Source organism: Lissotriton vulgaris, unplaced genomic scaffold (genome assembly GCF_964263255.1).
Source record: "Lissotriton vulgaris unplaced genomic scaffold, aLisVul1.2 SCAFFOLD_744, whole genome shotgun sequence".
Taxonomy (NCBI): Eukaryota; Metazoa; Chordata; class Amphibia; order Caudata; family Salamandridae; genus Lissotriton; species Lissotriton vulgaris.
Window position 1 is genome coordinate 104,798 of NW_028241174.1, and position 25,449 is coordinate 130,246.

Consider the following 25,449-nt stretch of genomic DNA (forward strand, 5'->3'; position numbering starts at 1 on the left):
ATGCAATGGGCTGAGCACGCTACATTCTAATGACTGATGTCATAGGCTTAGAATGCTACATTCCAATGACTTGTGATGTCATAGCTTACAACCCTGCATTACACTGGCTATGTGAGGTCAGACTAACAGTGTACCGCCGACTGGCTGTGATGTTCTAGGCTTAGAGCGCTCCCTTCCAACTGTTTGTGATTTGATGAGTTTAGAATTAATCATTCCATTGGCGGCTTGTGATGTCATCAGGTTAGAACGCTTAAATGTAATGATTGTTTGTGATGTCATGAGGTTAGACCGCGTCACTCCAACAGCTGTTTGTGATGTCATGAGCTTAGAACGGTGCATGTCACCGGCTGTTTGTGATGTCATTAGATTTGAACGCTTCATTGTAATGCTTGTTTGTGATGTCACAATCTTAACATGCTCCATTACAACTGGTGCTTGTGATGTCACGAGCTTAGACCGCTTAATACCCACGCCTGTTTGTGATGTCATATGCTTAGAACAATGCCCTCCATTGCTGTTGGAGATGTCAGAGGAGGTGCGTGGTGTATTGTACCGGCAGTTGGGTATTACCCAGACGAAACATTGCATTACTTCGTTTGTGAGGTCATAGCGGCGCTCCCGCAACTTTCACAGCGTGTAAGGTCAGAGAGAACAATACACTGTACTGGCTATTTTTTACTTCAGTTGGGGCATGTACATCCCACAAACAGCTGAGGATGGCAAGGGAAAGGGCAATCTCCATGCACCTCACTAGAGACACATGCTTAAATCTGGGGCTCTCTGTTACCACAGGCTCCCTGTGATGCAGAGTGCAGAATGCGCCGAGTGCAGGTTGTGAGTGTGCAGAGTAGTGAGTGCGCAGAGTGCAGAATGCGCTGAGTGCAGATTGTGAAGTTGTGAGTGTGCAGAGTAGTGAGTGTGCAGATTGTGAAGTTGTGAGTGCACAGAGTAATGAGTGCGCAGAGTGCAGAATGCGCCGAGTGCAGATTGTGAAGTTGTGAGTGCGAAGAGCAGAATGTGCAGATTGTGAAGTTGAGAGTACGCAGAGTAGTGAGTGCGCAGAGTGCAGAATGTGCAGATTGTGAAGTTGTGAGTGCCCAGAGTGTGAAGTTGTGAGTGCGCATAGTAGAGAGTGCGCAGAGTAGAGAGTGACTGCAGAGATTAAGCTAATGGCAATGTAAATGACAATGCCATTTATTTATCTGTTTTCAAAACCAACACAAATACAAATTGTCATTTACAATGCCAATAGCTCTAATTTTTCCAAAGGCAAAACCATTGCATTGTAAATGCTTGTTATATTAATGATGAGCTGAGCCTCTGTCTGCAGAGTTGCTGACAGAAGAGACCCATCAAGAACTCCACTCTTGTAGTTCCTAAAGCAAGGGGGGGAAGGGGTCACTATGCCCCTGCACATAGGTAATCTGAAAAAGTGGAAGTCTTTCATGATGCACGGTGCAAGGACTTTTGGTGACTGTGATATGGTGTTGTTTCCAGGGCTTTAAGTGGGAAGAAATAACTGGAGGTCTCTCCAAAGGGGGTGTTCAATGTAATTAAAGGCATGGCTTAAAACACCTAAACTGAAGATCTGTGCTTAGAATAGTGTGCTGCCCGACTGGTATTCTGCTACTTCTGTCATTGCATCCAGATATATAACACAACAATTAACTTTACACCTACAACAAACCAGGACTATTGGCTTTGTCAATGGTTGTTAGTTGCATAAAATAAAAAATCACCAACCATGGCGTCATTGACTATAATATTGAAAATGTATCAGTTCTAAAATGATGAGACTGTGAAAGACGTATAACTCCTTTCTTTTACCTTCTTTCACCGGCTTCTTTTGATGAACTGGATTCTCACGTAGCAGCATTGGCGTTTTTGTACATTTCTTCCATCTGACAGAATTTCCTGCCCTAGACCGAGGCAGGAGGAGGCCCACTTAATGCTTTAACAGCCCAGACTGCCCCATTGTCATTCTGTCTGTGGCAATCAGACGCAGACAGAATGACAATGGGCGGGGTGGGGCTGCTCTTGTGCTCAGAGGAGAAGTGCGAGGCGACCCCATCAGGGAGTTCAGACTTCTTGCAAAGGAACAGTGCGGTTCCCAAATGCCCAAAATCACGGCAAAAGGCGTCTGTAAAAGGGATCGTCACAGATAACGGACTTGAGGTCCAAATCACGACAGTCCTTGAAATTTATGGACGGTTGGTCATCCTATGGGTGAACCAGAGACCTGAGGGCGGGGACAGCCACATTGATTATCAGTGAACCATCACCTGTCTCTGCCTGGTACAGGATGAGACCAAAGGTTGCTCTGAGCGGGACACACCTTAAGTTACCACTGATAAGGATATACCTGTCAGAGGAGAGACGCCGGCACGGCTCAGAGCAGACATGGCGGCCGCAGACCCCAGGACCACGCTCTTGAAAGAAGCCACCTGCTCCATCTGCAGGGAGCTGTTCACTGACCCCGTGACCCTGGACTGCGGACACAACTTCTGTCTGTCCTGCCTCAGGACATACATGAGTGAAGAAGACCTGGAGAAAGCCTGCCCGGAATGCAAGCACGACATTGACCCAGAGAAGGAAATGAAGTCCAATAAGAGATTAGCAAACATGGTGGAGCTGGTGAAGGAACTGCCTATAGCGCCTAGAGGCCTCGCACCAGGAAGTCTGTGTGAGGAACACGGGGAGAGGCTGCAGTTCTTCTGTGAAACTGATGGTGGACTCCTATGTGTGGTCTGTAGAGCGTCCCGGCCACACAGCGAGCACCGCGTGACCCCCGTCACCGAGGCCGAGCAGGAGTACAAGGTAAGAGGGCTGGTGCCAGAATAAAGAACAGCGGGTCATGAGTGAGTAAACACACTTGATAGCGCCCCTGTCAAACTTAGGTGCTTCGAGGAGCTGAGCAGGAGTGCAGGGTAAGAGTGTTCAGAGTCTGAATTTAGAACCAAGGGTGTTGAGCGAATAAACGTTTTTGTGTAGAGCCCCTTTCACACTAAACTACTACAAGGCAGGGTCGGATTGGGATCACAGTTCGGCCCGGGCACTGACGAAAAAAGTGGCCCACATTCAAGAGGCGTGGCCCATATTTAAGGGGCGTGGCCCACATTCAAGGGGCGTGCCCTTTCATGAAACACCATTTGCACAGACAAGGAATGAAAGTGGGAGGATACTGTTCTTGCACACGACACAGGGCCAAGGTGACAATGGCCTACATGCTGAGCAACTAAAAAAAATAGCAAGGCCCCTTTTTGGCACAAAATTATTCCAGCTCTCCAGCACAGGAGCACCTGAAAAGCAGCGAAGCCCCTGCTATTACTAACCTACTCAGCCCTCCCCAGACCTTCAGCTCAGGAGCACATGAACAGAGGTAAGGCCCCTGCAATAAGTAAATTAATCAACCCTCCAGGCCTTGGGAAAATGTCCTGGCAGGGAAGCACAAAACACAGCTTTCTGGGTCATCCAAGGTAGCCAGGTAGCCAGGGGGTAGGCTGAGGTGAAGCTGGTGCTTGGGAAGTGCCTTCCCAGTGTGTTCTGGCAGTTTGAGTATTTACCATTTACTGTAGTATTACTCTTGTACCTGTGTATGGTACCCTTTTGTAATTTGCACAAGTCACTTTTCTCTTGTAACACACTGTTTGCTACCTCTCACTTTTGTTTCCTTTAGATACTTGCACAAGTGCCACTATTGCCTACGTAACGTTTGTTCTTGTGCTGGAGTGTCTGCCATTAATTGCAGTATTATACCTCTACTTGTATTTTGTACGCTTTTGTAACCTGCACACATATCTCTTTTTCCTCCTGTAATGTATCGTTTGCTCCTCTTTTATTTTGGTTGCTCACTATTGTCACTTTTGATTCATGTAACTTAACGTTTGCTTTTGTAATTTGTCCACTTATAATTTTCTCCTCATGCATTATTGCTGTTCTTAGTGTGAAGCGCTCTGACACCTTCGGGTAAAGTCTGCGCTATATAAAATCGCATAAATAAATAAATAAAACAAAAAAATTCCAAACATCACCAGGCCCCCACAGCAAGACCCATTCTTCCTCGCCCACTATGCCCTGAATGTGAAGGGCTGTGGGCGAGGTGTTAAGACTAACACCATTTCTGGGCTGCATGGGCCCCAGGGGGCCGAGGTGCAAATGGCTCAAAGGCCTGAGAAACACCTGGCCCCCAGGGAGGCCGATTATTGCAAACAATCACCCCTCCCCAGCCCAGCCTCAGCTTGATTGCTTGGCAGGGTAGGGGTGAAGGAGAGCCCACAGCTGACAATCGCTGTCTGGCCGCATAGCGAGGCTGCTTTCATTTTTCTGTCTCCGTGCACTCTGTGGGCCGTTTTTTTTCTCCCCTTTCCTCGTCCACTCTCTGTGGACTGGGACAGGGGAGAAAAAAAACGGCCCACAGAGGGCACTGAGGCACCGGCCCTTCGGTCCATTACTGAATGCCCGCCTTGCCAATCCGCCCCTGCTACAAGGAGCTGAGCAGAAGGACTAGGTAGCAGGAACCAGAGGCAGAATCTAGAACAGAGCATCATGAACAAGTAGACACACTTGTATAGCGCACATTTCACACTGAACTACTTCTGAGAGAGAGTGAAATATGAGAGAGAACACGCTATGTCCCATGGACTATCATTAGAAAGCTTTGAAATAACCAGTGCAGCTGGCCCCTCCTGCCCCTGGACCTAGGTGCCACTGCACCCGCTGCACCACTGACAGCTAAGCCCTTGGAATTAAGTTCACTTTGTGGCATCTGCTGTACCTGTTGAAACAGAGTAGGGAACAGCTAAACCATACAAACACAAAAAAGTGTTTGTGATGCACCTCCCTCAAAATAAAGACACTGGTCCTTAAATTATATCCCTCATTTATTCAAACAAACACATGAGACTTATGCCCTCGCAGTGTGCAACGCCACTGCCCCTGCTGTTTCAGAGAGGCGGTCAAGACGACCAACATAAACTTTGCCAACTGTAAGTTGCACAACACAATCCAAAAGTCCATAAAAAAATAATTATTGTTATTTGTTTATGGACTTTTGGATTATTAGGTGCTGTATCTGTTTGGCGCATAGTGAGAGTGAGAGCTGCTGACCATTGCATGCCCTCTCTGTGTACGAGGAAAGCTTGCTCTGCTGCTGCAGTAGCTGTGCCCATTGCATGGTCTCTCTTTGTATGAGGGAAGCTTGCACTGCTGCTCCTGCTGCCTATTCCATTCCCTCCTTGTGTATGAGGGAAGCTTGCACCACTGCTGCTCCTCATTGCAGGTCCTCTCTGCATAGGACGAAAGCTTCCACCACTGCTGCAGCCCATTGCATGCAATCTCTGTGTTTGAGGAACGCTTGCACAGCTGCTGCCCATTGCATGCCATCTCTGTGTACGAGGGAACCTTGCACTGCTGCTGCCCACTGCACGCCCTCTCTATGTATGAGGGAAGCTTGCACCGCTGCTGCCCATTGCATGCAATCTCTGTGTTTGAGGAACGCTTGCACAGCTGCTGCCCATTGCATGCCCTCCCTGTGTATGAGGGAAGCTCGCACAGCTGCTGCCCATTGCATGCCCTCCCTGTGTATGAGGGAAGCTTGCACCACTGCTGCTCCTCATTGCAGGTCCTCTCTGCATAGGACGAAAGCTTCCACCACTGCTGCAGCCCATTGCATGCAATCTCTGTGTTTGAGGAACGCTTGCACAGCTGCTGCCCATTGCATGCCCTCCCTGTGTATGAGGGAAGCTCGCACAGCTGCTGCCCATTGCATGCCCTCCCTGTGTATGAGGGAAGCTCACACAGCTGCTGCCCATTGCATGCCCGCTCTATGTATGAGGGAAGCTTGCACAGCTGCTGCCCATTGTGTGCCTTCTCTATGTATTAGGGAAGCTTGTACCAATGCTGCAGTAGCTGCTGACCATTGCACGCTCTACATAAATGAGGGAAGATTGCACTGCTGCTGCTGCCCATTGCATGCCCTCTCTGTGTATGAGGGAAGCTTGCAAAGCTACTGCAGTTGCTACTGTCAATTGCATGCCCTCTCTGTTTATGGAGGAAGCTTCCACCACTGCTGCTGTCCTGCACAGTCTTTCTTTATCCTTTTCACCGCAGCGGGAATTCTGCCGAGGTGTGGCCGACTGCCACACATGCGCAGTTTGGACGGCCCCCGGCCATCCGACGCACATGCCCACCGTGACATTGGACGGCCGGGGCCGTCCGACGCAACAAAAAGGTTAAGTAAAGGTGCACTGTTGCTGCATGTGCTGCACTTGTTTGAAGCTCATTTTTCTGTGCTGCTGACTATACTGTATCTCAGCTTTGTGACTGAGGAATACACAACTGTCCTCCAGTGCTGCTTCCATCCTGTTTGTGAGTGGGGGCTGTATTGTTAGTACTTGTGCTGTTCATATTGTGTATGTGAATGATGTGCTTGCACTGCTGCTACAGATGCTGTTGCTGTGTGTGAGAGAGGAATGCATTGTTACTGCTTGTTGTGTTCACATGGCGGCAAAGACCTGGAACGAGCTCTCGATCGACATCAGATGCTCACCCTCCCTGAACATCTTCAGGACACTCAAGACCTGTCTCTTTGACTGAACAGAGCTGTTTACTCCCCCTGTCGCCTTGAGACCCTCACGGGTGAGTGGCACACTTATAATTCCCCTGATTGATTGATTGTGTGTGTGTGTGTGCTGGAAGTGTAGTGTATTTGAGTAATGTGCTTACATTCCTGTGTGTGAGTGAGGGCTGCATGTTACTGTGCTTTTCATTCTGTATGTGAGTAATGTGCTTACACTGCTGCTGCAGGTGCCCTTTCTGTGTGTGAGAGGTTTGCAATATTTCTGATTGATCTGATTGTTCTGTTCACTGGCACTGACATTTTAGAGAGCTCAGCGATCCTCACTTCCTCACCCCATTCGCACTTCTGCTCCTGCAAACGCAGTCTTGTGCTCGGGATGATCAGCTGCTGCAGAGCAGGGCTGATTGGTGGGTGGGAGGAGCTAACCAGCTATCTGCCACCCTAGTTATCACGCTAACAATAGAGACTCAATGTGCTGAAAACATCGAGGGGGCAGCTGTGCTGGGAGCAAAGATCTGCTCCCAGTCCTCTTGCCTAATCCTACTGGTGGTTTACAGTCCCCCTCGAACGGCCCCAAAGTTCATTGAGCTCTTCGCCATGTTAGTTAGCGATCTCTGCTCTCTGTAAAAAGAAAAAGCTTTATTCGAGGTATATACTCATAAAAGCACAACATACATTTAAACACATCACAATTAAATATTTAAATCACATTTATACAAATACATATTTTTAAAACAGTTGTGCAAGCTCAATCAGTATAAATATTAACACATATTTAAAACAGGGATCAAGTCACATTTGTAGAAAGGGCCCTCCGCCTAATGGACCAAGCCCACCCCAAATACTTAGCTATACCCAGAACAATAGGCTCGTCAGTGGAGGTACAGATGATTCTCATTGCTTCGACACCACTAGATGTCCCAAGGTTCTTGCACACAGGAGCTAACCATACCCTCCTTGGGGTGGCATAGACATTACAAACAAATAGGAAGTGGCCAATGCTTTCATTGGCTGCCCCACACGCCGGGCAACACAAGGTGTTCGAACTCTTCCACCTGCCTGTTAGATATCTCAGGGGGAGGGAACCAGATCTCAGCTGGAAAAATAACTTCCTATCCATAGGGACAGTTATACTGTCCCAATACTGTTCTAACACGGGAGATGTTTTAATTTCCAGAAAACGACCCCCCATCGAATCAGATTTTGTACCCCTCCAGAGCCTACCATCTATCCAATCCCAATATAAAGTCTTGAGGGTATCTTTACTTGGAAAAACTTCCCCCGCGGGATTGTCCCAAAGGTTAAGGAGGCCAAGTTCACATAACATAGCCCTTACATTTTTCAACCATGATATTTTATGGAAGGTGTCAACTTTAATTGTTGCCAAAAACCCTTCTGCATAGTGCTTGATCTCGGGGGTGGTCCAAAGACGTCTCCAATATAAGATGGGACGCAATCGAGCTCGATCGCTAACAGATCTTCATCCAAGATCAAGCCTAAGCGGGATTAGTGGGGTGCTCTGGGGAAGTCCCGTAATTCCCCTAAAAAACCTGTTCTCTGCTATCTGTAGGGAAATATGCCTTTCGAAACCCCACAGCTCTGCCCCCTATAGGGCCTATCCAATTGCCTTGGCATCATATACGGCAAGGAAGGTTTTATGGGTTTTGTTTTTGATTTTTTATGCTCCACCCGTAGTGCCCCTGAAATTTGCTGGTGTTTCAAGACCGCTTTGTCTATGTGATGGGACCAACCTTGGCTATTTGCTATCTGTACCCCCAGGTAGGTAAACTCCCTAACTACCTCAAGCTCGATGTTATTTAGGTATATCCTAGGGCGAGGTTTTCATTCTGAGGAAAAAGCCATCAGCTTGGTCTTACCAACATTAACTTCGAGACCATGCTCCAAGCAGAACCCATCAAAGATATTTAAGGCACGTTGTAGCCCAGAAGGGGTCTTAGACATAATTAACGTATCGCCAGCGAACATCAGGATGGGGACCCTGAGGCCTGCTAACGAAGGTGCATCTACACTAGCATCTAGCATCCTGCCGACGATTCCGTTAATAAATAATGAAAAAAGCAAGGGTGCCATTGCACAACCTTGGTGAACCCCCCGTTCGACTGGAAAGTCGACGGAAGATTGTCCATTCAGACCCCACTGGACTTTGGCGAAATTGCTCTCGTGCAACCTCATGATTAGGGTGAGCAGTTCTGCTGGGATACCTATTTTATTTAAGACTGTCCAAAGCTTGCTCCTGGGGACCAGGTCAAAGGCAGCCCGTAAGTCGACAAAGGCGACGTACAGGCTGCCCCTGCCAAGAAGTACCCTCCCCCACCGCAGCATAGTGAAACGAAACACCTGATCCACGGTGCTAGAAGCCCTCCGGAAACCTGCCTGGTAAGGGGAGAGGGAATTATTCTCATCCACCCAATCCATACTTTGTTTACCACCATCTTCCCTATCACTTTTTGGATAGTGGCAATCAAACCTATTGGCCTATAATTAGCCGGGAGAGACCGATCACCTTTTTTATAGATCGGTATGATAATTGCTCCCTTCCATTGTTCTGGGACTAGCGCACCTTTTGCAATGGCATTCCCCAATAGGATCACATACCGTACCCACCTATTTTTATCATTTTTGAAAACATCCGATGGTATCCCGTCTAAACCCGGGGCCCTTCCCCCTTGTATAGAGCATATTGCAAATTCAACTTCTTTGGGGGAAAACAATTTATCAGTAGGAAATACTGCTGGAATCATTTCCCCCATCACCACCTCCTTTGTCTCTGCATATTAGGGTCTAAAATAATTTACCCAGGCAGCCTCAGCAACATTATTGTCTGGTTTATTTGGGATGCCACCTCTAACCCACTTCACTATTTTCCAGAAGAGTCTGGAATCCTTGGCTCCAGAGGCCTCCTTTAATTCAGCCCAATACTTCTCGTCCCACATTTTTTTTGCCAGGGAGATGCTTGCATTATAATGCTTCCTTGCTGCACTAATCGCAGCTTTATCCCTGGTTCTAATCGCACTACCCAAGGCTAATCTACCTGCCCTACACTGTTGATTAAACCACCTGGCTGGTTTGGGAGGTAATGTACGATTTGCCTTGCGTGTTCTCATAAAATGAGGTCTTAGAAGGGAAAAGAGATTGTTGTGGATGTCAGTAATTACCCTGGACCCTGGAACTATGGAACTTACTAACTCCATAGAAGCGAGAGCATTCTCCACCTCAGAACTAATGAAGTCCATGGATTCCGCATTCGCCAACACACATGGCCATTTCAGTCGGTGCATATCATTGGCCATGTCAGGGAGTAAACCATCGCTTGCCTGCAAATTGTGCTGGGCAGGCATCCACCAGTTATGGGTCACACAAAGGGGGTTTTGATCACTTTCTAACCTACCCTTAATTTCCATGTCACAAACCCTCTGCTTTCTGTATTAGTGCATGTTGGTGATGGGGGATTTTAATTTTCACTGGGATCAGATGCCCAGAGACTGCTATGCCAAACAGTTGGAAGAGGCACTATTTACCTTGGAACTCAAACAACTTGTAAATACCCCCTCATGACAAGGGTCACACCCTTGACCTGGTTTGGACCACCCACCCATCAGCCAGCCTGGCAGATATCAGTCCCTGCGCCTGGTCTGACAATTTTCTGATCAGGGGCCTGTTTCCACTCACGGATCGAGTGGCCAATCCTCACCTTGAGTGGAAAGTGCTGGATGGATGGAAAAAAATAAAAGAATGTGACCTTGTCGGGACCCTGTGTAAATCAGCCCAAATGAGGCTTGCACAGGGAAACCTTGACCAGGAAATCGAGTCCCTTTCACTTAAGCTGATTTTGTCCTAATTTAGGATTTTGTCTTAAATTAGAAATTTGTCTTACGGTAGGATTAGACAAATTTAAGTTAAACTTAAGTTTAATTTAAGACAAAATCCTAATTTAAGACAAAATCCTAATTTAGGACAAAAACCTAATTTAAGACAAATTCCTAAATTAAGACAAAATCCTAATTTAAGACAAAACCCTAATTTAAGACTCCTAAAAGCCTTCTGTGAACACCAAAAGTAGTAAGTTTAGGATTTCGTCGTATATGAGTTCTGTGAATCGGGACGATAGTGTTTTAAGCAGTTAAAAACAGTGTCAACTAAAAATATGTTGTCTTTTCACCTACTTCTCTCTTCAAGGGTCAAGGATTTGATTGCATTATTGCAGGATATGACAAAACAGTTGTGTGGGGAGCAGTTGCGCTGACATGGCTCGTGGGTGGGGGGCGGGGGCGATGGGGAGTCATGGAGGTAGTCGCAGGGGATGAATCGAGAGAGGGGTCGTGTTGGAGGGAGTATAATAAAAAAGTAATCTTACTTTGAGGCCGGGTACTGCATCTTCTCTGCTGCTGTTCTCCTGCTATTGACTCGGACAGGAACAGGAAGCAGGCAGCCAGGCTACCTCCCCTAAGTCAATCACAATGCTACAATGTAGCGTGGTGATTGGTCTGAACGCCATGACATGATGCTGCACCAGGGGCTGGAGGGGTGGGCATGTTCTCCATGCAGGCTGTAAAGTCACTTGAATGGAGAAGAGGAACGTGTGCATGACTGGTTTGGGCGGCCCGAGAGGGCAGACCAAATAGTCATTGCGCACTTAGGAGTGGGCAAACCACTCTTCCCCTGCCCTGCTCTGTTAGCAGGACAGCCCCGAAATAATCCTGCTTGCAAAGGAAACATAAAATGGTAATAAGTAAAAGTTATTACCATTTTATGTTTTTGCTTCTCGCACTGCAAGAAAGCAGTGGGGTGAGTCTCCTCCGCCATAGTGGAGGAGCCGTCACTGTTGGGGGGGCTGAAGTGTCTGTTGTGACCTTAAGTGTAGTGGTGTGTGTTGGTGTGTTGAGTAAGAATGTAGCAGAGTGGCGGGAGCACATTATGTCAAAAGAGTGCCGTGCAGTGAGATTGTGGCCTAAACAAAGGGGGAGGGACCATGTTCCTTGCTTGCATGAGGGCCCATGTTCCTTGCTTGCATGAGGGTCCATGTTCCTTGTTTGCATGAGGGCCCATGCTCCTTGCTTGCATTAGTGCTCCTGGCAGTCTTGGTACTGCCCTGCTTGATTCACTCAAGGGAATACATGGAACCAAACATGTGTGAAAGATACTTAGTGATTATCTCTCTTTGTGTAGCATTATGACGTGTGCATTATATAGAATTGGTGTCATTTATACATTTCGTACATCTATAGACGAATATAGAACTATTTTGTTTAAAACAAATTTCCTGTTATGTGTGGTTTTTGAGGATTTGTAAATATGCCTCGCTTTAGAATTTAACTCCATTTCGACAAAGATGGATACTTCTCTCTCTCTCCTCCCCTGACCTCTCCCTTCTCTGGCACCATTGGTCACCCAACTACTATGGGTCATTTCAATTAGTATAGTTTTTAGGTCTTGCTGAGTCAGCGCATGTGCTGCTCTTCGAGATATTTTGTAAGTGGCTTTTGGAAATTCTTCCAAAGGCTGTTACCGTCCACCAGCTTTCAGTTACGCACAAAAGCGGGCGTGCCTCGCTCCGCCTCTGCTATCTGCTGCGTGCGCATCCCTCCCAGGCTGAGCACAAAGCATGTCATCGCAATCGTGATCACTTTCGCTTTCACCGCTATAGCAATGACTTTCGCTTTCACGGCCGCGCAGCGTTACTTTTACGGCTGCGCGGCCAATGCTTGTTGTATTTAGCACTCAGATACTAGAGATGTTACTGTTACATGGTTTACAAATTGTAAGTATTTTGAATTGAAAAGATGAACTGAACCTGCTGTTGTCCAATGTATTATCAATTTTAGTGGCACATTCTCAAATCTGCTGAAGGGACTTTCTCTCTCACACCGGACCTTCTTGTATCACATAGAGCAGTGTTTCCCAAACTGTGGTCCGCGAACCCCCAGGGGTCCATGACACATTCCCAGGGGGTCCGTAGGCAACAGTTTCAAAAGCACAGAAATGTTTCTTGTATAATTAGCAGCTTTCCAGCAACAATAAGAGTGTCAAGAGAATGCCAGTGATTAATGTGAGAGTTTTGTTCAGTGGCTTCTTTGATTTAACTAATGTAGCACAGAGGGTTAATGTGCCTACTGCAAAGAACGTGTAACATGCATCTTAAAAGCAGTATTTTCTGTGCCTAGGTTCGTGGTTACTGCTTTTGTCACAGAGTTTCTTTTGTTACTATGCACTTCATAAGTGACAATCCTAATCTAGCAGAGGGACCTATAAACTGTCATCAAAGAGCTGCTTGCAAACTGCATGGTACCAGTTAGTAACTTATATTTTGTCCCAGTTATTCATTAACCTGATGCTGCTAAAATGATATATTTGAGTGGAAATACATTTTTAATGTTAAAGTCAATGCTAGCCACTGTGTTATGTTCTGAATCCTGAGTCAGTGCTTTTCCAGACGAAGCACTCTTTAAACATTTTATATACACACTGATTTACATGTATGATTCAATGTTTCTATATGTGTGTGATGTAAAGTCCTCTGACATCCTACAGTGGAATGAGAGATGCTATAAAACGAAATACACGTGACAGAGGGGCTATTACTTCAATATAAAATCCTAAGGGTCAGATGTACGATCCGTTTTTATATGCGCGAACGGGTTCGTGAACCCGTTTGCGCATGCAAAAACCTATTCGGCCATGTACATAGCCTATTTCGCGAGTCGCAATTTGTTTGCGACTCTCTAAATAGGTTTTGCAACTTGCTATTTGGAAGGGGCATTCCCTTCCAAATAGCGAGTCTCAAAACCATGTACAAATGTTTTGCGGTCGCAAAACAGTCACAATTACCACCTACTTCAAGTAGATGGTAATGCATTCGCAAATGGGAAGGGGTTCCCAGGGGACACCTTCCCCTTTGCAAATGCATGCAAAATTATTTTTTAATGGCAGGCAGTGGTCCCAGGGACCTCTGCCTGCCCTTAGAAAATGAAACGAAAACGTTTAATTTTCTTTTTTTTTTAAATGCATGGTAAACAGGTTGCATTTTTAAAAAAAAAACTGATTTATTTAAAAGCAGTCCGAGACATGGTGGCCTGTAGAGCCCAGCAGGCCACCATCGCTGGGAGGGCTGGCATTCCTAATGGGCTCGCAAATTGCGAGAGGCTCATTAATATTAATGAACCTCGCAATTTGCGACCCCATTGGGAATCCCAAACAGTGTTAAACACACTGTTGTACATTTCATTTAGTGACTCGCAATTTGCCACTCGCAATGTGTCGCCAATTGCGAGGCGCTAAATGAAATGGTCGTACATCTGGCCCCAAAACCCTTATGCCCAGATGCATCAACCTTTTTAGGAAGTGCAAATGGTGCGATTCGCATAAATCGGCCTTTTGCACTTCCTAAATTGGTTACTGGGATGCATCAAGCATTTTTTGGAAATCGCTTTTTTTGCGAGTTCCAAAAAATGCGATTGCTGTTAAGGAATCGCACATTTGCGATTCCTTAAGAGCAATGCATCATCCCCAAAACATTTGCGATTTCCAAAATTGCAAATGCAAATTACCACGAAGTTGAACTTCGTGGTAATTTGCAAAAATGTTTAAAAACGCATGAAAATGCATTTTTTAAACGTGTACGTTACAGGCACACATGTCCTTAGGACATGTGTGTATGTAACTCACATGTAAAAGTGCATTTCATGAGTGCAGGGGGGGGTCCTTTGGACCCCCCTCTCCACCCTTGAAAGGCTTTGATGCATTCCGAATTGAAATTGCGAATTCGCAATTCCCATTCATTCCTATGGGCATTTCAGCCCATAGGAATGAATGGGAATATCGGATTTGCTATTTGGAACTCGCAATTTTATTGGAATTCGGTAAAAATTGCGATTTTTACCGAATTCCAATAAAATTGCGAATTTAATGATGCATTGCCATTTGCGAATCCTTAATTGCGATTCCTTATTTTTCGCAATTAAGGAATCGCAAATGACAACGTTGATGCATCTAGGGGTTAGTACTTTGAGTATTTGTTTTGTGTGCACACATGTGTATTTTTTCAAATTACTGTTTTAATGTTTGGAATTTAACCCCTGCAAATTGCTTGGGGGTCCCCTGCTTCCAGTGGTGACTCAAAGGGGGTCCTCAGGAGTCAAAAGTTTGGGAACTACTGACATAGAGCATTCAAGTCTGTCGTCCCAGTTGCTACTAAACACACGTTGTACAAAAGGGGGTGGTGATGGACGGAGCATCTGAATCAATCAAACACTCACACCCAGTCAAAAGATCTGGGTTTAATCCATCACCGTACACACACGTTGGCCACTAGGTTGGGCTGCAACGCTGCAAAATTCTAGTGAAGTTACCTTTACCCACGTTATATTTTAAATCGCTCTCAAATGGTGCAGGAGTCACTGTATGCCTACTGCACCCTGTAGCAGCTCCAAGGCTATGCTGCGAAGTCGAAATGAATGACGTTTTTAATGTGGTTAACTCTAACTTTAGTTTCACAATATTTCTTATTCAGAATTCGTAGCAATGTTTGCCGCCCGACGATCTGACAGACCCACTGGCTGTTTTGGGGGATCCCGGGCTCTTCTGCGTAGTGTTCGGCAGTGATCTTGTCAGATAGGTTTACCTCTCTTCCTGTCATTCAGCATGGGTATGTGTGCGGTGCGGGAAGTCCCACTTCCGTTCCATGGCGTTGACCTCTCGCTGCCGCCCGTGATTGGCTTCCCCACTCAAAGAAAGATATTATTTGCATAACGGGTGACAATTCTTTACATACTCGTCACTAAAAGCAGCTCATCCGCGTGAGACTTTCCTCATCTATATTAAGTGGTCAATAGATTGCACACCATATTTCTCAGATACTAATATCTTCAAGTGCATCCGCGCCAGACATGCCTTGTTACAAGAAAGCTGCTAAGTTTTGAGTAAAGTTCATTTGCCAAGTGTAAAAGTACACACGGTCCGATTCCAAGTATGGCCGCGAACCTGCTTTCCCTACCTTTCTGAATGACCGCCACTCAGTCTGCAACCACTTTACTAACAGGTCATACATCACCTCTGGTTTTGTGATTTTAGTAGTCCTTATGGCATCTACAACAAGCATTGGCATAGCCAATAGGTCTCGCCTTTGGGACCTTATAAGTATGTAATTATGAAAGGGGTCCCAAAGGCGAGACCTATTGGCTATGCCAATGCTTGTTGCTGGAGGTGATGAAGCTTGCACACAAAATGTTGCTGATTTCAAGGGTCTTATGCTAGTTTAGTATGGTCTCTTTATTCCCAATAGTTTTGCTGTTGTTCATGTAAGTGATTCTTCCTGTCGCTGCCGTGTGACAGTAGGCCAGATTCAATATTAATATGAAATGTGATGGAGCAAGGTGAACAACAAAATTTTGTTCTAGCCTGTGAAGTTAATCTCCCATAATGAGTAATCAAACTAATAAGCATGTGGTGAAATTATTAATCAACTTAGTTTAAAAATGTAAACATCAGTACACACGGGATAAACTAATGTGCTTTATGTTGCAAACGCAAAAGAAAAATAATAAACTAACCTTGTCTATTGTCTTTGTCAGTATTAAATGCGGCTGTTTAACTAATGGCATGTGCTTATTATGTGTGCTTATGTTATGTCTTTTTGTGACAATAGCCTTTGGAGTTTGTGCAGTTCCTGGAGGAAGAGTAAATATAAAAGCTGCATATTCGTGCTTCTGCTAGGTAACACAATTAACAGGGTTAATTAGTAAAGGGGGAGGGTAACAGAATGGGTCTCAATTCTTTAATTAATTGATGTCTTGTGTTTGTTTAATAATAGTTTCCAAAGTGAGGCCTGAAAAAAGGGTCAGAAAAATATGGCTGACAGAGATGCAGACGTAAAACCTTGTCCAGAGTGGAGCCTTGCATTTAAGCAGTAGTGGAGATTTTTGCTGCACAAACATTATTAATTGAAAGAACAGTTCTTTGCTTGAATAGAATGTGCTCACGGAGAGAAGGCTCAAGGACAGGAAGAAAGTGTCTGCCAAGATTGGAAAGTAATGTTCTGAACTCAAGAGAAAGTAACTTTTCAGAGGAAACCGAGTAACGTGGAAATGAATAGACAATAGGGCTCATATGAAGCCTGGACTTGGTCAAAATTCAGAGATGACCTAACATTGGACTGACATGGGTCAGCCAATGAGAAGCCTGGATTTCATTGAAAGAATGTAAAATGTAGAAAGTTTAGATAAAAAAGGTATAAAACCTGACATCATGAGCAGGGCAAAAACTCTTGCTTCCCGAATCCTGATTGATGTGACGTGCTGTTGGACTTTTGGCGCACGTGAGGACAGGAGACTTAAATGATATTTTTATTTTCAGGTGAAGTGAGAAATAGACAGGGAAATAGATTTAGGGTATGGAAACTGTTATTTGCTAATATTTCATGTTTCTGATTTTGCTTTGATAAATGTCAGTATATTAATTCATTGCCTAATAAAATGCTGCTTTCTTATTTGCTAATAAAATAAAGATTCTAAAACGTAAATGCTCTTTCCTAATGAAGAATAAAGTCAATAAAAATTAGATTATAAAAGACAAGCTGGTCTTGTTTATTCATGGTCTAGTTACTATCAGTTGATCCAATCGCCTTAAGTGGTCTGATTTAATAAATGACAAATGCTTAAAACCATGGTAAAAGATGATAAACTGCAGATGTATATATAAATGTAAATATCATGTGAATAGTTTCATAAATCATACCACTAGATTCAGTTGCTCAAAAATTGTCTCATTGGTGTTATGGGCCTGTATAAGTGTTTCATGATTAATGGTGAGTATTGAGGTGATAGGTAGCGCATGTGAGACCGTTTTTCTACAGGAGCGCTGGATCACATGTAATGATGCTGCATTCATATTGGCTGAGAATATGAAACTATTGATCATTTGTAATTTGTAATTTGTATTTATATAGCGCATTATCACCAACGGTCTCTAAGCGCTTTGAAAGAGGGGTCTGCTTGAGGTTAATGGTGGGGTGGCGGTACTTTACTGTGAGCCCCAGGCTTCCTTGAACAGAAGGGTTTTGAGTTGTTTCCTAAATAGTAACAGGGAATGTTCTTTACGGAGGTTGTCAGGCAGTCTGTTCCAGATCCGTGGAATGATGGACGAGGAGGCTCTGCCTCCCATGGACGACAGGCGAAAGCGGGGACAAACTAGCATCCTGGCTTCCGAAGATCGGAGTACTCTGGTTGGGGCGTAGTTGGTTAAGCTGTTTCTGATGTATGTCGGTGCCTTGCCATAGATGGCTTTGTGTGCAATGCACAGACCCTTGAACTTAATCCTCTGTCAGATAAGGAGCCAGTGGAGCTGGCGCAGAAGAGGAGAAGCATGAGTGCGACGTGGGACTTTGAACACAAGCCGAGCCGCGTCGTTCATAGTGGTCTGGAGTCTGGCCAATTGATAGTCTGGGAGTCCCAAGTAGAGCGAGTTACCATAATCCAATTGTGATAAGATAAGTGCTACTACCACACGTTTGAGGGTCTCGAAAGTAAGCAGCTGGGCTAGTTTTTTGCAGCTGCCTTATTATATTGGAGCAGACCCCGATTATGGTGGATACCTGTGGCCGTAGGAAGTAAATCCCTGTGGTTTCTATTTTCATCACAAGTCAAATATATTGGCTATTGCTAGAACAGTGTGGAGGACTGCTGTGGGGGAGTGCCAATTGGAATACATTATGCATTAAACATTAAACATTAATCCCATTGAGTGTCACACTTGAATTCAAGAACCAATTGAACTTAAATTTATAAAAATATATCACAATTTATTAAGGTGCATCCCTGTTAGGGTTACACTCTAAATTAAAAACATTCGTTTAAAAAAAGGGTTAATTTCATCATAAAAAACAATACAAATAAACATAAAAACAGTCAGAAAGCAAGAGTCGACGCGGCGTTTTGGTGGCTTTGTGATGGTTGCACCTTCATCAGGACGTTTTGACTATATTGACTTGAAGTCTTTAAATTGAAGACTTTTTTTGGGAAGAAAGACTTTTCCTCAAAGTTGTCTTGAGCTATTGTTGTTCTTAGGGCGATACTGTGCCTTTTTAGAAATTTATTCGCTCGTATTTCGGCACGGAGGAGCCACCGTAGTTAATTAAGTGGTCTTGTCCAAATTGACCTTGTTGATTCCTTCTTCACATTGGAATCACAGAATAAAGACTTTGTATATATTCTGAAAGTGATGCGATGGATGATTGGTAGTCCGGTCTCAGGGGGTCACTCTCTCAATGCTTTGCCTTATTTTCTTAAGTCGGCCTCCCTGCTCCTCCGTGTCTTCATTGGATACGGACACGGAGGAGCAGGGAGGCCGACTTAAGAAAATAAGGCAAAGCATTGAGAGAGTGACTCCCTGAGACCGGACTACCAATCATCCATGAATGAATGAATGAATGAAGAGATTCTTATTGTGCGCAAACTTTGCCCAGTGGGCGTCAAGGCGCCTATATCAAAAATAACAGCTTGTCACCACATGTAGCATTCTATCATTGGTAGGCCCTCCTGAAGAACCAAGTTTTAAGTTCCTTTTTAAACAGGTCAATTGAGGGAAGCGTTTTTATCTCAATTGGGATGGAGTTCCAAAGCTGTGGGGCAACAACTGAAAAGGCCCTGGCTCCCCATCTAGTCAGCCTAAAGCGGGGCACGACAAGTTGGAAAAGTCCAGCGGACCGAAGACCTCTTGTTGGAAAGTAGCAGGTGAGTAAGGAACTAATCGCACTCGTTGATCCCTCCGCCAGTGCTCTATACGCCAAGCAGAGAATTTTAAAAGAAATTCTGTTCTGCACAGGAAGCCAATGAAGGTCTTTCCTGGCCTTGGTGGCAGATGATGTCTTAGGAAGAGCCAAAACAAAGCTTGCAGCAGCATTCTGCACAATTTGCAGCCGATGTATGAGGCTCCTGTTAGACTCCATATACAAAGAGTTGCAATAGTCTAACCTGGAGCCAACAAGAGCGACTGCAACCTGTTTGCGAGCCTGGGGGGAGAGATAACCACGGATTCTGTTAAGTATCCTAATCACGCCCCAGCACGTGGCCACGGTGTGATTAGGATACTTAATGTAGGGGACACACAAGGTCTTTGGTATCTGATAACACTAATGTTGTTGAAAGAACTCTGCTGAGGATTTTAAAAGGCATGCCTAGAGTCAGGCGTGTGACTCCAAGCTCCGGCGCTCACTGCCCACGGATGGGATTAACCTGCAAATCCCGGGCATGCATGGATTCAGGCGCGTGACTCCGAGCTACGGCACTCACACCCACTGATGGGATTAACCTGCAGATCCCGGGCATGCATGGATTCAGGCGTGTGACTCCAAGCTCTGGCGCTCATGGCCCACGGATGGGGTTAACCTGCAGATTCCGGGCATGCATGGATTCAGGCGCATGACTCCGAGCTCCGGCGCTCACGGCCCACGGATGGTATTAACCTGCAGATCCCGGGCATGCATGGATTCAGGCGCATGACTCCGAGCTCCGGCACTCGCGGCCCACAGATGGGATTAACCTGCAGATCCCGGGCATGCATGGATTAAGGCACGTGACTCCGAGCTCTGGCGCTCGCGACCCACGGATGGGATTAACCTGCAGATCCTGTGCATGCACGGATTCAGGCATGTGACTCCGAGCTCCGGCTGTCGCGGCCCTCGGATGGGATTAACCTGCAGATCCCGGGCATGCATGGATTCAGGCGCGTGACTCCGAGCTACGGCGCTTGCGCCCATGGATGGGATTAAACTACAGATCCCGGGCAAGCATGGATTCAGGCGCGTGACTCCGAGCTCCGGCGCTCGCAGCCCACGGATGGGATTAACCTGCAGATCCCAGGCATGCATGGATTCAGGCGCGTGAATCCGATCTCCGGCGCTCGCACCCTCGGATGGGATTAATCTGCAGATCCCGGGCATGCATGAACTCAGCACATGACTCCGAACACTGGCGATCGTGGCCCACAGATGGGATTAACCTGCAGATCCCGGGCATGCATGGATTCAGGCACGTGGCTCCGAACACCGGCGATCGCGGCCCACGGATGGGATTAACCTGCAGATCCCGGGCATGCATGGATTCAGGCGCATGAATCTGAGCTCCAGCTCTCGAGCCCAAGAATGGGATTCACCTGCAGATCCCGGGCATGCATGAATTCAGGCGTGTGACCCCGAGCTCCGGCGCTCGCGGTGCACGGATGGGATTACCCTGCAGATCTCGGGCATGCATGGATTCAGGCGCGTGACTCCGAGCTCCGGCGCTCGCGCCCACGGATGGGATTAACCTGTAGATCCCAGGCATGCATGGATTCAGGCACTGGACTCCAAGCTCTGGCGCTCGTGGCCCACGGATGGGTTTAACCTGCAGATCCCGGGCATGCATGGATTCAGGCGCGTGACTCCGAGCACTGGCCCTCGCGGCCCACGGATGGGATTATCCTGCAGATCCCGGGCATGCATGGATTCAGGCACGTGACTCCGAGCTCCGGGACTAGCGGCCCATGGATGGGATTAATCTGCAGATCCCAGGCATGCATGGATTCAGCACCGTGGCTCAGGCGCTTGCGGCCCACGGATGGGATTAACCTGCAGATCCCGGGCATGCATGGATTCAGGCACGTGACTCCGAGCTCCGGCACTCACGGCCCACGGATGAGATTAACCTGCAGATCCCGGGCATGCATGGATTCAGGCACGTGACTCTGAGCTCTGGCGCTCACGGCCCACGGATGGGATTAACCTGCAGATCCCAGGCATGCATGGATTCAGGCACGTGACTCCGAGCTCCAGCGCTCACGGCCCACGGATAGGATTAACCTGCAGATCCCGGGCATGCATGGATCCAGGCGCGTGACTCCGAGCTCTGGCGCTCGCACCCACGGATGGGATTAACCTGCAGATCCCGGGCATGCATGGATTCAGGCACGTGACTCTGAGCTCTGGCGCTCACGGCCCACGGATGGGATTAACCTGCAGATCCCAGGCATGCATGGATTCAGGCACGTGACTCCGAGCTCCAGCGCTCACGGCCCACGGATGGGATTAACCTGCAGATCCCGGGCATGCATGGATCCAGGCGCGTGACTCCGAGCTCTGGCGCTCGCACCCACGGATGGGATTAACCTGCAGATCCCGGGCATGCATGGATTCAGGCACGTGACTCTGAGCTCTGGCGCTCACGGCCCACGGATGGGATTAACCTGCAGATCCCAGGCATGCATGGATTCAGGCACGTGACTCCGAGCTCCAGCGCTCACGGCCCACGGATGGGATTAACCTGCAGATCCCGGGCATGCATGGATTCAGGTGTGTGACTCTGAGCTCCGGCGTTCACGGCCCACAGATGGGATTATCCTGCAGATCTAAGCGTAGGATAGCCATGGACTGGAAGTCACCCAGACTGCCACAGATAGCGGTCCGGAACAGAGATGTTATAGCATGGGCTGGGGTAGAGGGCAGAGCATTGGTGTGGGAAGAGGCCAAAGGTGTGAGATTGCGCTCAATTGCAGAACAATGGAGAGAGGTACTGGCCGAATTGGCGAATCCAAGGGGAACCAGCAGTGAAGGGGGAGAGGCGGAAGACGCCTTTATCTATGCCCAGCGCACACGATTTCCCAATGCCTAAAGTGACCGCCCTAGACAGTGCGAGGTTTGAAAGTACCCAGTCCTCGTCTGTAATGGACTAGGTGTAGGAATTAAGGTGGCCCGGGGGCGGGGGGTGTCACCCTGAGACCACTGCTCCCAAGATGTTTCACGATCCACTCTCCACAGTGTAAAGATGAATAGCTGCTCGCACACCACTCCTCTGCATGAATGGTTTAGTTTCTTATTATTTATTTTTGGTTCTCTTCTTTGTTTGTTCTTTTTGTCCTTAATTGGCTGTACTTTACTGTTTCAGTTCTCCTTCATACCTCGTATCGACTTACGATTCTGAATAAAGTGTTTGGAAGGTAAAAGTATACTCCTGAACATGGACAAATGTTATTAGTGCATCATGTTTTGTTTCTTTGGTTATTCTTTTAGCATCTAATGTAAAATAAGTAAAAATGCGAATAAAAATATATATATTTTTAAATGTATATACAGCGTTTTTCACAAAACTGTTCATATTTGTTTGAAAATGTATATGTTTTAAAGAAAAGAAAAGGAAAATAATAAAAATATATTTAATAAATACATTTGATAAACATCATCAGTACTACATGTTTTTCCATTTGGTATTCACTTAATTTTGTATGTTCTAGCTTTTTCTGCCCATTCCTGTATAGTTTATTGCCTTGCCTAGGCTTTCTTTCTCAATTGTGATTTTCCTTGTTGTAGGCAAGTCTATCTTGTTTACAGGGGCCCGTTGTTTTCCAAAGCACAACGTGATGTTCTCACATTATCCCCTGCTTAAGTAACACCTGTGAGGTGGGAAGATGCCTTCTACTGCTTCTTTGGATAAGGGATACTGTCGCATCGTGGCAGTATTGCACCTTGTTTCAGTGTTATCTTCACAGGCTCAGTTCCTCTGATGAGTCCCACATCATTTGGCCCCTTTGTCCAAAGTCTTTCTGGTGCCACTGCCAAATTCCTGTCTCTTATAGTACTGTCTTGTGCATGTTTTGGCACTGTTCTGCACTGCAATCCACTTTAATGGGAATGTCCATTTAAAATACCATTGTCTCAATTAATGGACTGTCATCAAACATCTCTTCATCAGATATGTCTTACAGTTTGACCCACTGATGCCCATGTCACTTGAGTCCTTTCAAATGCTATTGGTAATGCATATTGAGGTTTTATTTCAAGGGCCATTATCTTGAACACCATGTCAGGTTCTTCTATAGGATCTATAGGCCTCTCAGGTCTGAACAATAGCTCTTTAGGTATCTGCACTGTCTTTCCCAATAGTGCTGGTGTATGAGCTAACAAAGCATATATACCAGGCAAAAAAGCTTCTGTCAGCTGGAAATAGTGTTTGTAGTTTTAATGACACACTAGCGCCTACTTTAAAAACATTATTTGCTGAACTCTAGCAACTTTACTGTAGACTTGCCTGCCCTGGGGACACGGTCGACTCTATGACCGGCATCAGGCAGGACTAGCATAGTCAGAAGAGTCAGGCAGCGGCTATCTTTGTGTGGACTCGCGCTGCATGTCGCGCTACCGAGCGCTTATAACCAGGAAAGGTTCGTGAAAACCCCTGATTGCTTTTACTTGACTCCTGAGGCTTGAGCCGGGAGGTTGTTTATTTTAAAATTGTTCTCCGTTTCTTTCACGAATTTCCTGTGTGTCTCTCTCTCCCCCCTCCACTGAACCAATAGTGTTTGTAGTTTTAATGACACACTAGCGCCTACTTTAAAAACATTATTTGCTGAACTCTAGCAACTTTACTGTAGACTTGCCTGCCCTGGGGACGCGGTCGACTCTATGACCGGCATCAGGCAGGACTAGCATAGTCAGAAGAGTCAGGCAGCGGCCATCTTTGTGTGGGCTCGCGCTGCATGTCGCGCTACCAAGCGCTTATAACCAGGAAAGGTTCGTGAAAACCCCTGATTGCTTTTACTTGACTCCTGAGGCTTGAGCCGGGAGGTTGTTTATTTTAAAATTGTTCTCCGTTTCTTTCACGAATTTCCCGTGTGTCTCTCTCTCCCCCCTGCACTGAACCAATAGTGTTTGTAGTTTTAATGACACACTAGCGCCTACTTTAAAAACATTATTTGCTGAACTCTAGCAACTTTACTGTAGACTTGCCTGCCCTGGGGACGCGGTCGACTCTATGACCGGCATCAGGCAGGACTAGCATAGTCAGAAGAGTCAGGCAGCGGCCATCTTTGTGTGGGCTCGCGCTGCACGTCGCGCTACCGAGCGCTTATAACCAGGAAAGGTTCGTGAAAACCCCTGATTGCTTTTACTTGACTCCTGAGGCTTGAGCCGGGAGGTTGTTTATTTTAAAATTGTACTCCGTTTCTTTCACGAATTTCCCGTGTGTCCTCTCCCTCCCCCCTGCACTGAACCAATAGTGTTTGTAGTTTTAATGACACACTAGCGCCTACTTTAAAAACATTATTTTCTGAACTCTAGCAACTTTACTGTAGACTTGCCTGCCCTGGGGACGCGGTCGACTCTATGACCGGCATCAGGCAGGACTAGCATAGTCAGAAGAGTCAGGCAGCGGCCATCTTTGTGTGGGCTCGCGCTGCACGTCGCGCTACCGAGCGCTTATAACCAGACGTAAATGTCTCCGCGCAGCGGACGCGCATTGCGGGCGCGCCGGTCGCGCGCCGGAGTCTAGCCAGAGTCCTGCCCGTCTGCGCCCGTCCGTGATCGACCGGGGCAAGGGGCAGGACACCCTGGACCAATTAACACAGTTCTGGCAGCTAATAGGGAGTACTCCCAACAGCGTATCCTATACACACGCGCTACTCTACTAGAAATAGGTAAGACCCCCATTAAGCCATTTTGGCACTCCATGGACCCTAACGTGCTTCCACTACAATGTACTTTATGTAATCATTTATTCCAGACTGTTCCAAACTGCAACTCCCATGTGCCTAACCTAAAATTGATGCTATTAAACTGTAGATCCATGATAAAACATAAAGCCGAACTAAGGGACCTACTACAGAAACAAGACTTTGACGTTCTGTTTCTTACGGAAACTTGGTTAGAGGAATCTTCATCCCCCGATATACTTGAGACAGTGCCTTTGAACTACAGCTTATTGAGAATCGACAGACCCAAGCAGCGGGGTGGAGGTCTTGCTATGATTTTCAAAAAAGAACTGGAATGCACCCTTACTAATAATACCATTACTAATAGTGAAAGTGGAATATTCTCTATAAAAGTGAATCCGTTA

The 25,449-nt window shown here is 46.5% G+C and overlaps 1 protein-coding gene across 2 annotated transcripts in view; it reads left to right on the forward strand.

Moving 5' to 3' along the window:
* The first annotated feature begins 2,400 nt into the window (after positions 1 to 2,400).
* Positions 2,401 to 25,449, forward strand: part of LOC147672094 (E3 ubiquitin-protein ligase TRIM11-like) — a 408,949-nt gene continuing 385,900 nt past the window's right edge. For both annotated transcript variants that reach the window (XM_086948040.1, XM_086948039.1), the window contains exon 1: positions 2,401 to 2,817. In XM_086948040.1, the coding sequence (XP_086804166.1) occupies positions 2,401 to 2,817 (417 nt within the window). The remainder of the gene's footprint in view (positions 2,818 to 25,449) is intronic.